Source organism: Hippocampus comes, unplaced genomic scaffold, assembly GCF_001891065.2.
Source record: "Hippocampus comes isolate QL1 unplaced genomic scaffold, H_comes_QL1_v1.1 scaffold48, whole genome shotgun sequence".
Taxonomy (NCBI): Eukaryota; Metazoa; Chordata; class Actinopteri; order Syngnathiformes; family Syngnathidae; genus Hippocampus; species Hippocampus comes.
In genome coordinates, this window is record NW_017808403.1 from 1,016,222 (window position 1) to 1,032,237 (window position 16,016).

Genomic DNA, 16,016 nt, shown 5'->3' on the forward strand with positions numbered 1-16,016 from the left:
GCGGGGGGGGGGGGGGGGGCGGTGGGGGGGGGGGCCGGCTCGTCGACCACGCGAACGCTGTCAGGGTCTGACTCCCCGAATGTCTCTTCTTCATCCACCAGGATGAGCGGCCAATCAGAGGGGAAATTGCGCTCTCCTCCGCTGACCTCCAACTGGTGCTACGAGTGGAACACAACCGGTGAGTCGTCGCGCCGCGCTTGCACGCCATTTTTCCTCCTGAGCCTCTGCAAGAAGCGCCCGCTTCCTGTCCTCGCGCTCAACCTCGAGTTGTTTGTTCCACTGCATTTGCCGCTTCGAGCCTCCCAAAAAGCACCAAGGTTTTATTCGCTTTCAGTTTGATGTGTCAAAGGAGACATTTTATGCTCTTTTTTTTTTTTTTTCTCTCTCTCTCTTTTCCTCGTCAATTTAAGATTCCCCGACTGCTTTGATGATGTGCGTGTTTGGCAAAAAATAGCCCAAGGATCAACAACTCTCTCGCACCACCTCCTCCTTGCTCCGCGTCAACACACCATTCGGTTCACAAACGGAATCCTTGACGAGGCCGTTTGCGATTGCGCAGCAAAGCGACGGACCCCCTTTGCAACGGATGAAAAATAGAAGGATTCTCTTGTTTATGAAGAATGGGACAGATGGCAGTTTTTTGACAAATCAAATCACGCGCAACGACATTCTCGGTTCAGCCATGATTTGCCGCTCTGATTCGACCATAAAACAGTTTGATTTCCTGATCCGGTAATCCTTTGTTTTTCATGCTTAATGGGGGCCGGAAACACCCCGCGACAGGTGATATGGTCGGATTTGACATTAATGACAGTCAAATATTGCACCCCCCCATGCCCCCCATAAATGGCCCAAAATCTGCAAGCTTTTCTCTCTGTGGTTAAGTTAAATACTAAAGTCCAATGTTGTGCCTGCAATGCATGTCTTTGTTGTTGCAACCTTGAAGGGACCCCCCCCCCCAAAAAAAAAAAACATTATTTGACTCATCATATGCATTTTTGAATGATCGGTTATTGGAATTTGAATTTTCAAATATCAGATTTAGTATCAGCATTAAAAAAAAAAAAACATCTGTTTCGATCGATGCGTCCAACTTAGTGAGCTGTCAAAACGAGCCATGCGGGCGGATTTTTGCTGGCAACTCGACAAGAAGCCACAAAACGAGAGACGGCTTGTAATTGCTTGCAGGTGAATGCCGGCCCCGTTCGCTTTGATTTGTTCGACAAGCGGATTTCTCGCGAAGCCGGCGAATACGTAAGAAAGCGGACGGCTCCTTGCGTCGTCGTTTAAAAATCAACCTTTTCATCATGAAGAATCCGACTTTCAGAGGTGAAGAATGTGGTGGAGTGAGGCGGGCGATAGTTGCTTGGAAACGGATCGACGCGTGTCGAGATAAGCGGAGACAAAGCGGCAAAGCTTTTCGGAAGGTCGGCGACAAAAACAGGAAAAGAAAAAAAGTTGCCATTCACCGAAGCTGATCGTCGTTCGTCTGGCTTGGCGAGAAGGAGGAGGACTTCCAGTCAAGTGCGTAAAGGTGGGCTGGAGATTGTTGGCCCCCAACGGATCAGCGTCGCTGGCCGAGTGTGCTCGCTTCAAGCTGTTGATGGCCACTCCCAGCTGAGGAAAACAAGACAAATCCACATTCGCGTTGCCTTACGCATGTCGAGCCCCCTTCCCACTTCATTTGCTTTTGGTGCTGCGTCCACATTTGGTACAGGTTGCTAAGCTACTCAACAAGTGCTACTTAGAGCTTTTTCACACTGTTTTTTTTTTTTTTGGGGGGGGGGCAGCTTTGCTTGTGGGGAGGATGAAGAGAGGTGATTCAAGTGAAACACGTGTGGCGATGCTACATTTTATTTGAAGCTAACATTGCTATTGTTCATCATGCCACTTCACTTCACTTGACTTTGCGACAACCGCACCGAGCATATGCAGTTGCGGCGAGCGGCGTCACGGCGTGGAACCGCGACGGCACATCAACAACGAATGGGGCTGTCAAATTCGGTGCAGTGTTTAAAAAAAAAAAAAAAAAAAAAAAAAACCTTCATGCTAACACACGTAGCTAATGGAACTAGCATCAGTGTCGCGGTTGTTTGGCCACACATTTGCTGAAATAAATGATCATGAGAACCGGCATGAGGATCTTCGGGGTTGTCGAACGCCTCCCGCACATTCCGGGGGAAAGCTGGAACAGAGAGCACGCGCATGTCGTCGGATGTTTGAATAGCTCGCGCCTGAGTCACGGTCTGGTATTTGTGGAATCAAAGCGAGATGGTCTCCAGGTCCCGAGCCGCACAAAGGCGAGAGTGTGACCAAGGATGCCAAACGATTTAACTCGGTGGAGTTCTGGTTAATCGTTCTTGGAATGACTTTCCACACGACATTCACCGGGAGGCTCCCACATGTTCGGGACACTGACGACTCCTCGGCGAGCGTTAGCATCGGAGTGGCAAACCCGAACAAACCATTTCCACCCGAATATGTTACACACACACACACACACACACATATATGTATATAAAATAATTTTTTTATTGCGGCAGCCTGCCATCAAGACCATCAGAAGACAGTGAAAGCTCCGCCGACAGGGAAATACGTCCTAGATAACGCGCTGACTTAAGCTAAACACGTTGCCGCCCGACGTGACCGGGTGTGAATTTGGACTCCTGCGAGAATCTCCAACGCTTTTACGCAGAGCCATCAGTCTGTTTTAGTAGCCCGCTTGTCTTCATTGATTTCTTTTTCAAACCCCAGGAAATGATTTGTTTGAGCTCAGCGCCAGCCCCTCTTGTGTTTCCGCTTTGTGATTTCAAATCAGATAGAGGCTTTGTTCTTCTTACCGGAGTCTATTTCGGCTCTGCATGACATGTCTGTGATGTTGATTGACAGCTTTGAGTCAACGGCGGCGTGGAAAGCAACCACAAAAAAAAAAAAAAGGAAAAATACTGATGAGCTTTTGGTCCCGGGAGGTGCTTCAGGATATTAACCTGAACGAAATACATGTTGAAATGTGTGCATAAGCCCTTTTGTTTAGGTGTGACACTCCGTCCTCTCGCTCGCCCTTTGCCCTCCGCTGCCACATTTTCTTAAAGTTAAAGCAGCAAAAGACAGATAAGATTTTGCTCAGTGATTCCTTTTGGGCTTATCGAGTGTTTGTTTTGGTCAAACATGCACACACGCGGCACACATCCAAACATCGAAGTACCGCCGACCCACTTCCCTCCCATTTTGGTCATGTAGGGGCACTGGCACTCACTCACTCACATTGACAGATTACTTTCCTAATGGAATTTAATTATTTATCCCTTCCTCATGGCGGTTTAGCCAGGAAAAGACCGACAGCAGCAGGAGGCAGCAGGGGAAGGACAGGACCGGAAGGTGGGAAGGAGGAGGGAGGGAAGGGGGGGGGTGCTCATTTCCTTGTGGCAAAATCTGGACCACCTCACTTTTTTTTTTTTTTTTTTTTTTTTTTTTTTTTTTTTAAAAAAAAAAAAAAAAAAAAAAAAAAAAAAGGCCTTCATGCTAACACACGTAGCTAATGGAACTAGCATCAGTGTCGCGGTTGTTTGGCCACACATTTGCTGAAATAAATGATCATGAGAACCGGCATGAGGATCTTCGGGGTTGTCGAACGCCTCCCGCACATTCCGGGGGAAAGCTGGAACAGAGAGCACGCGCATGTCGTCGGATGTTTGAATAGCTCGCGCCTGAGTCACGGTCTGGTATTTGTGGAATCAAAGCGAGATGGTCTCCAGGTCCCGAGCCGCACAAAGGCGAGAGTGTGACCAAGGATGCCAAACGATTTAACTCGGTGGAGTTCTGGTTAATCGTTCTTGGAATGACTTTCCACACGACATTCACCGGGAGGCTCCCACATGTTCGGGACACTGACGACTCCTCGGCGAGCGTTAGCATCGGAGTGGCAAACCCGAACAAACCATTTCCACCCGAATATGTTACACACACACACACACACACACATATATGTATATAAAATAATTTTTTTATTGCGGCAGCCTGCCATCAAGACCATCAGAAGACAGTGAAAGCTCCGCCGACAGGGAAATACGTCCTAGATAACGCGCTGACTTAAGCTAAACACGTTGCCGCCCGACGTGACCGGGTGTGAATTTGGACTCCTGCGAGAATCTCCAACGCTTTTACGCAGAGCCATCAGTCTGTTTTAGTAGCCCGCTTGTCTTCATTGATTTCTTTTTCAAACCCCAGGAAATGATTTGTTTGAGCTCAGCGCCAGCCCCTCTTGTGTTTCCGCTTTGTGATTTCAAATCAGATAGAGGCTTTGTTCTTCTTACCGGAGTCTATTTCGGCTCTGCATGACATGTCTGTGATGTTGATTGACAGCTTTGAGTCAACGGCGGCGTGGAAAGCAACCACAAAAAAAAAAAAAAGGAAAAATACTGATGAGCTTTTGGTCCCGGGAGGGGCAGGCAATAGCTGAAACTGGAGCAGTTGAATTTGCACTGCGGCCGTGCCCTTTGACCTCCCCCGTTGAAATGAACGCCAAAAAACCCCACCCAAGCCACTGAGAGGAAGTGGTGAAGGGCGAGCGGTGCGCTGCGGAAGGAGTCCCTTGACAACAGGTGCCGCGGCTGGGCTGAGGGCGACCCCGCCCCGCGCCCTCATCCGCTTCCTGTCTCGTTCAGGAAGTAGCCGACTCGTCGCTTTGGTGCTCTCGCTTCAAGAGTCTCGTAGCTCACTATGTGACCTTGTGAAAGCGATTGGCCGAGAGGGGCCGAGAGGGCCCGCTCGCCATCTTTTATTTCGCACCCCTCCCCACCCCCTTCGAGTCTGGAATATCTGGCCAGAGCAAACGGCACCTTGCTCACGTTCTCGCTTCCCCAGAGACATTTACTGTGATCAAAAGTGTACACGGCCAAAGACGCTGTGTTGTTTTGATTGATTTATGTACAGGACTTCTTTTTACAAAAGTCTTTGTATCGGAGCCTCTTTGTGTTTGTTCGCTTTGCTCGGCGGATGCTTTGCATGCAGGTCTGCTCCTGCGGCCTGAGTGCAAGAGCGCTTTTAAGGCCGATAATGTGTGGAAAGGCGACATTGTCAGCTTTTTGTTTTTTTTTCTATCTGTGACCTGTTGTTCCAAGGCCCATCCGTGTCAAAGTGGAGGGAAATATGATCCGTTCAAGTTTGAGCACAAAGCAAAACGTGGCCGCAAACGCTTGCTACAACAGTGGAAATTGAGGGTGTGCACACTTGTGCATCCGCATCATCCCAGTTGTTATTTTGACCTCCCCGCTCTAAAAGAATTTTCTTTTTTTTTTTTTTTTTCCAATCGATGATGGGTCACAATGGTGGGAACAGTTTTGGTCTCACTGGATAGAGCACCCAAAAACTGCCATTTCAACACTTTTTATGTGCGCTGCGTTTGAAACAAAATGATAAAAGTTTATTTTCCTTGATGCGTCCCCTGGAAAGGTCGATAACCAAGGTTTTATTTTTAAAAATGATAACAGTTGGGGCTGACCGATTGGGATTTTTTATTTTTTGCAAACCAATTAATAAACGCACACATCATTATCAGCGATATATATATATTGAATGCTATAACTGTTTTTTTTTTGAGGGGGGGGGGGTCCCCTAAACGCTTCAAAATGAAATATGTGAGATCAGTGACCTGCTTTCCAAAACTTTGTCCTTTGGAATTGGTTTAACTTTCCAATCGAGAAAAAGAGAAACAATGTCTGCTACATAACGGAGCGATTTTTGCTGACTGGGGGGGTTGGGGCGCATTCGCACATCATTATCTTTGTCTTATGGATAAAAAAAAAAAAAAACACTCACACAAAGAAAATCATTGAAAACAAGGCAGTTTGTTCTTTTTTTTTTTTTTTTGTATGTCATCATTTTGCTTCCCATCATAAAACAGCACTTGTGCGTTTGATTGTCTTCGGCGTGTAATTGCTTTTGCTTGCAGACAGCGCGCAGATGCTTGGCCTCTTTTTCCAGATGTCTCCCGGAGAAGCGGGGAATTCCGTGTCATGACATGAACTACAACCAAGACATTGATTTTCTTTCTTTTCATTTTATTCTTCTTTAACCAGAGGCTAGCCGGTGAACATTCTGATGATTATTATTATTTTGCTTTTCTTAAATGTCAAGCTACAATGCACAACAAGAAGACGCAAAGATTTGATGTTGCCACGGGAAGACAACCTGCAATTTTTCCCTTTGGCTCCTCACCGAACTGCACGCAGCTTTAATTGCGCCTCGTCTTGCCCTCTTGGGCCCATTTGATTTCTGACTCGAATTAAAGCAACGGGAGGTGTTGCCTGGAGGGTGGGGGGGCCTTTCCTAGAACGGACCCCTGCTCGTGCGCACAAGCCTCGGGCGGTGATCGCTGCCTGCGTTTTCTCCCCAACAACCGCCGGCAAAGGAAGCCCAACTGATGCTGTGATTTCAGACAACCCGCCCGTCAGTGTTGCATCATCGCAAAGCATTTTGCGAGCGCGGCCCGGTTGATCCCAGCGGGCATGGCCGCACGCGATCGAGCCTTTCGGTCGTTCCGTAGGAAGTCACCGGAAACGTGACGTGCGCTTCGTCGACGCGGCCGCGCCGTCTTTATCCCGCCGTCGTTTTCAGAGCGCGCCTCGAGACACAAAGTGAGGCCCGTGCATGTTAGTGACTCAATCTGTTGTGTTGTTTCAGTGAGCTTTTGGGTCCAGACTTCGCCGAGACCTACTACACAGACGAAGGACAGCCGGTGACCGTGACCACAAGGAATTACACTGTAAGTCAAGTCCATACAAACTGTGCAGTCAAGCCGGCGGCGGCGATGAACGGCCATCCCTTTCGATGGCGAATCCGCAAATTGATGACCCCCCCCACCCCCCGCCCCTCTCAACTTGATTCCTTGACCTCTGTCCTGTGTTTGCAATATCGTAAGAAGTGAAATTGCGCTGAAAAGGGAAGGAACTAACGAGTCTCCAAGCGCGTCGGCGTTTGGCCATCGTTTTCAACGATGGTGTGCAAACAAAGAGGGAGAATCTTTTTGAAATGATCCAAATGGGAAACTTTTACCCCCAGACCGACTTTGACGTGATTGGAGATGATGCTTGTGAAGTTGCCGGAACATTGAAGGGATCGTTCCCGCCGCCCCCCCTTGTCACTTTGGGTGCCGTTCTTTGGTGAGCGTCTGCTGCTGACTGCTTTTCAAGATGCATTGCGGGCGAGCAAATGGAGCAGATAAGCGCCGAGTGAGTCGCTCCTGACTGGGGAGTGATTGCGAGCACGGGCTGAAAGTCGCTTCTTGGATCATCCGCTCCCACCAATGACAAAATGATGTTGTGCTCAAGCGGCGGGAGATGGGATCTCCTCCACTTTCTTTTTCTCTTTAACACACAACGGATTTGGCCAAGAGAGATTTCCCCAAGTAGGACTCGGGAGGGTCGTCTTTCCAAAAGGAAAGACGCTGTCGGCTCATTTTCGAAACTCCGCTGTGGCCAAACTTCACAACCCCCCCCCCCTGCGCTTCATTGACATATATTAGCAGAAATAATATCGGGTCGCATAGGTTATGCGAAAGCTAAAATAAAGACAATTTGTTATAAAAAAAAAAAAAAAAAAGCTTTTTTCAAAAGTGCAGCAGCCTTTGCCATTTGCAAATTCCCCTCCATTTGAATTTGTTGCATTTTCCCCCAAGAGATGACAGCATCCCCCGTTTGGACGCCGCCCATGCCGAGGCGCTGCACCCTGGCGGTGGTTAATTGCCGGATGTCGGGCGGGAGGCGGGGGCGCTCGTTCCACCCCACCCGCCTCTCGCTGACAATTAATTTGGATGTTCGCTATCACCGAGCCGGAATGAAAGAGCTCATTTCACGCTCTGATGAACTGACAATCTCCCGCACACACGCACACACACACACGAAACCTCCCAACCTGCCTGCATAATTTCAACCTGGTGGCGATATAAAGTCTCCTTTTAACATGAGCGGCTGGTAATAAGGCCAATATGGCCGCCTTTGATCTCGGGAACTCCTGCGAGTCTTTTCTGCTTCCACAAAGATTCACATCAGGCTTGTTTGCTTTTCACGTGGTAAAATGTTAGCGGGAAATGTTCGGCTTGACTTTTGAAGCACCGGCGGGTCATCGTTGTCCTTTTTAATTTTTTTGCTTGGGAAAGCAGCCAGCCTATCGGACGCAGACAAGCCAAACCTCACGATCAGCGAGCAAGAAAATAGCGCTGTCAGTGGTCCTTGGAACTTTTTGCACCAAGTGTCCAAAATGGCCGAGGGGCGGGCAGAGCGGCGCGCTAGACTGGCACCCGTGTTGTGAGTGACCTCCGCCCATTGGATGCGAAATAACTGTGAACGGAAAAGAAGGCTTGACAACGTGTCGAATGTTGAGTTCAGGCCCAACAAGCTCAAAAGATCCCAACAAGCACGAAAAGCCCCAACGCCTTCCTCCCGATTCCAATCATGAGCGCCACATTGTTCGTTAGCCGTTGACGAGTTGAGATCGACGACAAAGACAGGCGGTAACGCGGTGAAAAAAAAAGAGTGAATCGATCCAACTGCTGCGTTGAATGCGATGATGCCGTGGAAAGTTTGGGCGCACCTCATTTGGGTGCTGGGGGGCACCAAAGCGCACCGACGTTTTCATTCCCTGGACAGGTTTCCGCCGCTTCATTTTCCGTTGAAAGGGTGACGTGTCTTCCAAATGGATCTCTTTGGAAGGAGTCCAAATCTGCTGCTCAATGTCAGGTTCCTGCAAAGCCTTTGTTTGTCTTTTTTCTCCAGGATCACTGTTTCTATCACGGCGATGTAAGAGGACATCCCGATTCCTGGGTGGCCCTCAGCGTGTGCTCAGGCGTCAGGTGTGGACAACAACCAAACTTTATTATTCAGATTTTTTTTTTTTTTGCTGTCTAGCTAGCGCTCGCTCTTCACGGTCTCGGGCAGTTTCACCTTTGTTAATATTTCAAGAAGGAACAGAGATGCGATTCATGGCCCGGCTGCTCTGCATGCAAATCGGCGGCGGTTTCCATGCGCAGGTGCCCGTCGCTGTGATGATTCCCACTTTTGCTGACGGACGTTTGTCCTTGAACATGACTCGTTTGATCCTCTTGAGCCAGCGCCTCTCAAAGACGTGAGAGAGAGAGAGATGTGAACATTTGAAAATTCCCCTGCCTGAAAATCAGCAATGACTCGGATGATTTTTTTCAATTGTTTTTTTTTTTCCCTCTCTTCGCGTCTTTATTGTAAGCGTTGAGGGACCATTGAAGAAGCTTGATTTTTATATTCTTGGAATTCATCGGCTGATTAACTCATTCAATGTCTGATGTTCTGAGACTTTTTTATTTATGATTATTCTTTTAAGAATCCAGGCATTCAATAACAGGTACGTCTTTACGTATGAAAAACAAAATCACGTGGTCGGTTCAAGAAGGGTCTTGACAATGGCTGGCGCTGAATGAGTTCATCGGCGATTGGGCGCGGGTCTCCCAAAAATCCGCCGCACGTGGGTCAGGCCCTACTTTTGACACCAAGTCCCACCGAAAACGGAAACGAGGTTGTCCGAGTGCCAGCCCCATCGCCAACGTTCAAATACGGCAGCCTTTTGGGCGTTCGTCACAACCGGACTGCGACGGCGTAAAACGCGAGCGGCGGTGGACGTTGGAAGTCGCCACTGACTCTTGTGACTTGTGAGCTTGCCAAGTTGAAGCAAATGTGCTCTGCCTTTGCCACAGGGGCCTGATATCTTTGAATGTCAACTCCACCTTCTACCTGGAGCCGCTGCCCGGCGCGGCTCCTCCTCAGCGCCATTCCTTGCTGCCCGCGCAACACCTGGAATTGAAAGGCGGAGACTGCGGCCACGGCCGTCGCATGCCGCTGTCTGGCCACATTGCCGACTTTCTCGCACCACATCATTTCAGGGTGAGTGTACCCCCCCCCCCCAAAAAAAGTCTCCGTATATTCTTAGGAGGCGTAACTCTCTTCTTTGCTGTCTGTAAACGGTCCTGACAAGCTCTCAGGGGGCCGCCTCAACTACTTGATGTGTCCCCACAAAGGAAGATGAATTGAACGCCACGCAATTGAATTGCCGAGCGCCGCCTGCGCTCGGGATCCGCCGCCATCATTTATCTCGAGTGCTTTGTGCATGTTCGTTCTAATGCAGTGGCTCTTAACCTTTTTAGAGGTACCGAACCCGACCAGTTAATATGCACATTCGCCGAAACCTTCATGAGTGAAAAAAATATATATATTTTTTTTACAAATTCAAGATATAAAAAAAAAAAAAAACCCGCATTTATTAAAAACAGAAAAATGTCAGTAAAATTTCAGGAGATGAGTGTATATATATGTTTTTTTATTGTACGGCGTACTTTCACGACAGTCATACGTTGACAACCAAGCGAACTAAATTTCCCGCAGCACTGATTGGACAAGAAGAATATGCCAACTGCAGTCAGTTAGTTAGTTAGTTAGTTAGTTAGTTATTTTTTCAAGGTCCTCCTCCATCTTGTCACGATGCGTGGGTGGTGGAGGACCCCAAAAAGCAGGCAGGAAGGAGCAGGGTGAACAAGACAAATTGGATTACACATGTTGAGTGTCTCACGCCGTCGAATCCCTGAGACCGACTCACCAAACCCCTGGGGTTCGATCCAACCCAGGTTAAGAACCACTGCTCTAATGTACTCTCCCATCATTCTGCTATCCGTCACGTCATTAGCTGAAGCGCTCTAAGTGCTCCTCTGCGGCCCCGTCCATTTCTTTCTCTTCCCTTGGCTCTCCGCTTCCCCGTTGGCGGCTACCCATCAACCATCGTGGCCTCCAGGGCAAAAGTGACGGCGCTTTGGGTCCAGAGGCTTTCTTCGCTTCTTTCCAATTTCATGGAATAAATGAATGCTAAATAATGCTAAAATAAAGGCAAGTGAACCATGAATATACCAACCGGCCAAAATGAAACCTTTTTTTTTTTTTTTTTGGGAAAGGAAAGTTGACGTGGAAGCTAAAGGGGCTTCTGGACTGGACAATAAAGTCCATCGATGAGGCGCTCCGTCTTCACAAACGTCGCTTTAAGAATCCCGCCCGTCCGACGACGGACGGACAAAACCGAGACCGCGAAAGCGCGACACGTTGGGTTACGCTGCGGGACATGCAAAGTGTTTGAGCTCGTGAGTGGCGCTGATGCTCGGCGGTCTTTGCTTGACTGCAGTTCAAACGACAGAATCGGGACTATGAGAAAATCAAGACCAGGATTATGGAAATCGCCAATTACGTGGACAAGGTGAGCTGCGCTTTTGCCGCGCGGTTGGCGACACGATCGACGGGAACTCTGGGCCGTCAGTTCTACAGGGCTCTCAACATCCGCGTGCCACTGATTGGCCTGGAGGTCTGGACCGAGCGGGACCAGTGCATTGTCACCGAGGAGCCCAACGCCACCCTCTGGTCCTTCCTGCAGTGGAGACAGAAGCTGAAGTCGCGCAAGAAGCACGACAACGCCCAGCTGCTCACGTGAGTCCTCCAAACTGTTCAGCATCCGGGGACCCCGTCTGGAGAATCACTGTTTTAGATGGAGATATTACCAAAAACGCCAGCAGGAAGAAGGGGGAAAAAAAGAAAATGAAATGAATCCAGAGCTGCTAAAAAGGAACGTGTCATTTGCTGTTTTTGTTGGCTTATCGATTGGCCGGCAGACATCAAACCGCAAAATTCGCGGCCAGTTTTTTGCTGTGAGAGATCAAAAATGAAAAATTAGCTGTTGCCAGCAGGTGGCAGCATTGTATGTCTTGAATGAGCTGACCTCGTGTCGCAACAATGTATAAGTTCCTAAAATATGGTGGACCCTTCGAAATCTATTTCGAAGTAGAAGTTTTCAGCGTCCGGGGACCCCGTTGGAGAACCACCGTTTCAGATGGAGATACTTCCAAAAAGGCCTGCAGGAAGAAGGGGAAAAAAAAGAAAATGAAATGAGTCCAGAGCTGCTAAAAAGGAATGTGTCCTTTGCTGTTTTTATAGGCTTATCTTATCGATTGGCCGGCAGACACCAAACCGCAAAATTCGCGGCCAGTTTTTTGCTGTGAGAGATCAAAAATGAAAAATTAGCTGTTGCCAGCAGGTGGCAGCATTGTATCTCTTGAATAAGCTGACCTCGTGTCGCAACAACGTATGTATGTCTAAGTTCCTAAAATGTGGTGGACCCTTCGAAATCTATTTCGAAGTAGAAGTGCTGTTGTAGCTGATGCGCATACACGCACATGCTACCGAATACTTCTACGACTTCTTGGAATTAGTTTGTAAAGTTTGTCGATTGTGTAATATGTGCTACATTCTAACGCCACAACTTAGCCCTCAAAACCACATTTTCATCGTTGTTGGTATTTTACTCCCCCCCCCTTGTAGCTGATGCGCATTCACGCACATGCTACCGAATACTACTACGACTTCTCCGAATTAGTTTGTAAAGTTTGTCGATTGTGTAATATGTGCTACATTCTAACGCCACAACTTAGCCCTCAAAACCACATTTTCATCGTTGTTGGTATTTTACCCCCCCCCCCCCAAAAAAAAATCTTCAACTTGGTTGTTTCTGTCTTTCCGTGGTCCTTGTGGAGGCTCTCAGTCGTACAGGAAAGTTCCATCGTAGAAAGGGTTCTGTCAGTCGTCATCTGTACCTGTGGGTAAAAAACAAAAAACAACAAAAAACAACAAAAAAAAACCACAGGTACAGATGACGACTGACAGAACCCTTTCTTTCCGTGGTCCTAAACCACATTATTCTGTGAGCCTCGAAAGATCAGTCAGCATGCTCTCAATGGGCTGGCACTCAAAAGGTTCTTTTTTTTGAAAATGGCTGCCACTGCAATATTTCCGTCCGCAAATGGAGCTTTTTTTTTTTTTTCCTCAAGCCGCGCTCCGAGAGCACCGCGCCAAAGCGGAGCCGATGCTTGAGTTTGGGAGCGTGGATGGAGGTTGTCAGGGCGTCCTTTTGCTCCCGGCGTCCGCGATCGATGCACATCCGCTGTGAAGTCTTGGGAGGGGGGGCGGTCACGGTTCAGCGACGTTGACGTTCGCGCCTCTCTCTCACAGCGGCGTGATCTTCAAGGGGACAACGATCGGGATGGCACCGCTGGAGGGCATGTGCAGTCTGGAGAACTCCGGAGGGATCAATGTGGTATGTGCCGCAATGACTTTGCTCCACAGGAAACCTGTTTACTTGGACATGACAACACCAACCAAACAAACAGTTGGGTCAAAGTGACCCAAGTCGTGGCGGCTTCCTGGAGGGGAGGGGTTCAAAAGTTTTCTCTCTTCTCTCCCAGCTTGTTTGTGCGCTAACAACCCCCTTTTTCATTGGCTCATTCTTGACCCGACGTTTTTTTTCTCGTGTTGCGTATCGTTGGGACCGCCCAGGACCACTCGGAGCTGTCCATCGGCGCGGCCGCCACCATGGCCCACGAGATCGGCCACAACTTCGGGATGAGTCACGACCACGACGGCTGCTGCGCGGAGGCCACCGCCGAGCAGGGGGGCTGCGTCATGGCCGCCGCCACCGGGTGAGCCCCGCCCGCCTTCCGCCACAACCCGTCGGGCGGGCACTCGCGGCCACTGAGCGTCCGTGACGCCCGCTCGCTCGCTCGCTCGCTCGCAGGCATCCGTTTCCGAGGGTGTTCAGCCAGTGCAGCAAGCGCGACCTTGACGGCTACTTCCAGAAGGGAGGGGGCATGTGTCTCTACGACATGCCCGACATGAAGGACCTGGTGGGCGGGAAAAGGTGCGGCAACGGCTTCGTGGAGGAGGGCGAGGAGTGCGACTGCGGCCAAGCCGATGTGAGCGTCTTGCCTTTTCTTACTTGTGTCACCGAGACTTTGCCAGTGTGTTGATGGATCAGGACCGCGGTTGACCGAAAAAAAAAAAAAAAATTCTTCCCAAAAAGGGCTTAGACCAGGGGCGCCCGACCGCTTTTGACCTCGGATCTACTTTTCAAGCCAGCAACCTCCCGCGATCAACCTGTGACCGCACACGCACACACACGCACGCACCCACTCGCCACGGTGAGCGACGGACATGAAAGAGACAGAAAAATCAAGTCGAGACAAGAGTTTGTGAGTTGCTGAAAAGGAAATCACTGCCTTCATTCGTCGAAGGCCCGTTGCCGAGAAGAGTGCGTTGTTCCATCGTACTGCGGGGCAGACGTCCTTTGAATAAAGCTGCGTTCAAACGGGATTCCTCTCTCCTTTTGCCGCTTCGTAAAGGAGAGCCAAACTTACACGAGTCATACAAAAAGATGCAAGAACCGCTCCGATGGCAAGCTGCAATGGCCGACCGACTGCTGGCTGCTGACAAATACCGCTGATGCAGATCGTGCGCCACCTCAGATTCAAGGTGGCCTGCTTTTGGAATCTGATTTCATTTTTTAAATACGTTTCTTTTTTTGTGAGAGTGCATCGGGTGTAATGTAACACACAACTCTCATATCGATACCCATTAACGGGTTGCTTAACAGGTGTGTGACGGAGCTGTCTCGCTTTCCATTCTGCCTTTTGCGCCTTGAGACTTCGTGCGCCTCGTCATTCACGCCGCACGTTTTGCTCTGATGCCGCGAGGGATTGGCCAACATCTTGTTCCACCGCGGACAAGATGTTTGCTGTGTGACGAGCTTACTTGCTTGGGCGGGCGGGAGCGGCACAGCAAATTGACGCCCGCCGCCCACCATTGGCCGCCACTCGTCGCATGTTTGCAATGCAAATGAGACAAGCTGCAAAATTGCTCCTTGACCAAAATCAACATCCTCAACGTTGAAGTTGACAGACAAATACCCACGAGTAAAAGATTCTCACATCAGAGTGAAAAAAACAAAATAATAATTACAGTCCAAAGTAAAACATTTTTCTTTTTTTTTTTTCGTGTGGCACCTCTGCGTTTTTATTTTTAAACTCGGTGCCCACCCCTCGCTCCCCGCCAACATTTTGTCAAGTTTTGACTCGTCTGTCATCCCCTTGAATCTTGAAAACCGCAAAGTGTCTCCGGTTTAACCCTTCAGGCCCTATCTCAAGTTCCACTTCTTAAATTCGAATGGCATTTGCGCTATGGCCTTCATTTTGTCTCCTTATGGTCAAATTGGGTCAAAGGTTTTTGCTTTTCCAGAAAATTGTCTTTTTTTTTTTTATCCTGGCTGTAAAACCACATCCCCATTATTTGAACACATCTTAACAAGTCCCCTCATGAAGTCAACTTTAAGATTCTTGTCAAATGTGACGTGGTTGACATGTAACTGTGCTTCAAATGTTGCTTGCCTATGGAAGGACTTGCAGTGATTTTTTTTTTCAAATATACTGACGGGAAAGGTCTTCCGAGATGGAAAATAACAAGATTTTTTTTCTTTTTTCCTGTGTGTTTTTTTTTTCTCCTCGTTTTTTTTTAACTGGCAGAAATGTGCTTCTAGGCTTCTGACAGAATTTTTTTTTTGTTCCCCTGACGGGAATGGGCTGCCACAGCAGAGGGTACCTGCACTTCTTCAAATCAAATTTCATCTCATTCGTTTGCGCCATCGGACTGCAGTGAGCTATGAAACGGCGCTTTCCAAAACATCAAAATTGCTGCCTCGTCATAAAAGCAGGAGATTATCGAAAAGGGCGCAAGTCAGAAATGACCAACCCGGAGCAAGTTTGACTCAATTTGCAATAAATAGAGCGAGGGAAACAAAAAGGAGGGGAGATTATCGAAAAAGGGCGCAAGTCAGAAATGACCCACCCGGAGCAAGTTTGACTCCATTTGCAATAAATAGAGCGAGGGAAACAAAAAGGAGGAAATGAGATGGAGACAAATAGGCAGCAAAGAGCCCACAGGGTGAAGGACGAGCAGCTGACCCTTGTTTGCTTTGCAGGAATGCACCAACGACTGCTGCAATGCCAATAATTGCACCCTGAAGGAAGGGGCTCAGTGTGCCCATGGAGTGTGTTGCCAAGGCTGTAAGGTAATGCAAACACACACACACACGTACGCACGCACGCAGCTTCCAACGGTAAGTATCTCATCTCT

The 16,016-nt window shown here is 48.8% G+C and overlaps 1 protein-coding gene across 1 annotated transcript in view; it reads left to right on the forward strand.

Moving 5' to 3' along the window:
* adam19a (ADAM metallopeptidase domain 19a) overlaps positions 1–16,016 on the forward strand; it is a 40,120-nt gene that overhangs the window by 17,136 nt on the left and 6,968 nt on the right. The window contains exons 4-12 of the mRNA XM_019858210.1: positions 6,682–6,763; positions 8,772–8,848; positions 9,722–9,989; positions 11,185–11,262; positions 11,323–11,489; positions 13,065–13,149; positions 13,389–13,531; positions 13,627–13,804; positions 15,862–16,008. Coding sequence (XP_019713769.1) covers positions 6,682–6,763; positions 8,772–8,848; positions 9,722–9,989; positions 11,185–11,262; positions 11,323–11,489; positions 13,065–13,149; positions 13,389–13,531; positions 13,627–13,804; positions 15,862–16,008 — 1,225 coding nt within the window. The remainder of the gene's footprint in view (positions 1–6,681; positions 6,764–8,771; positions 8,849–9,721; positions 9,990–11,184; positions 11,263–11,322; positions 11,490–13,064; positions 13,150–13,388; positions 13,532–13,626; positions 13,805–15,861; positions 16,009–16,016) is intronic.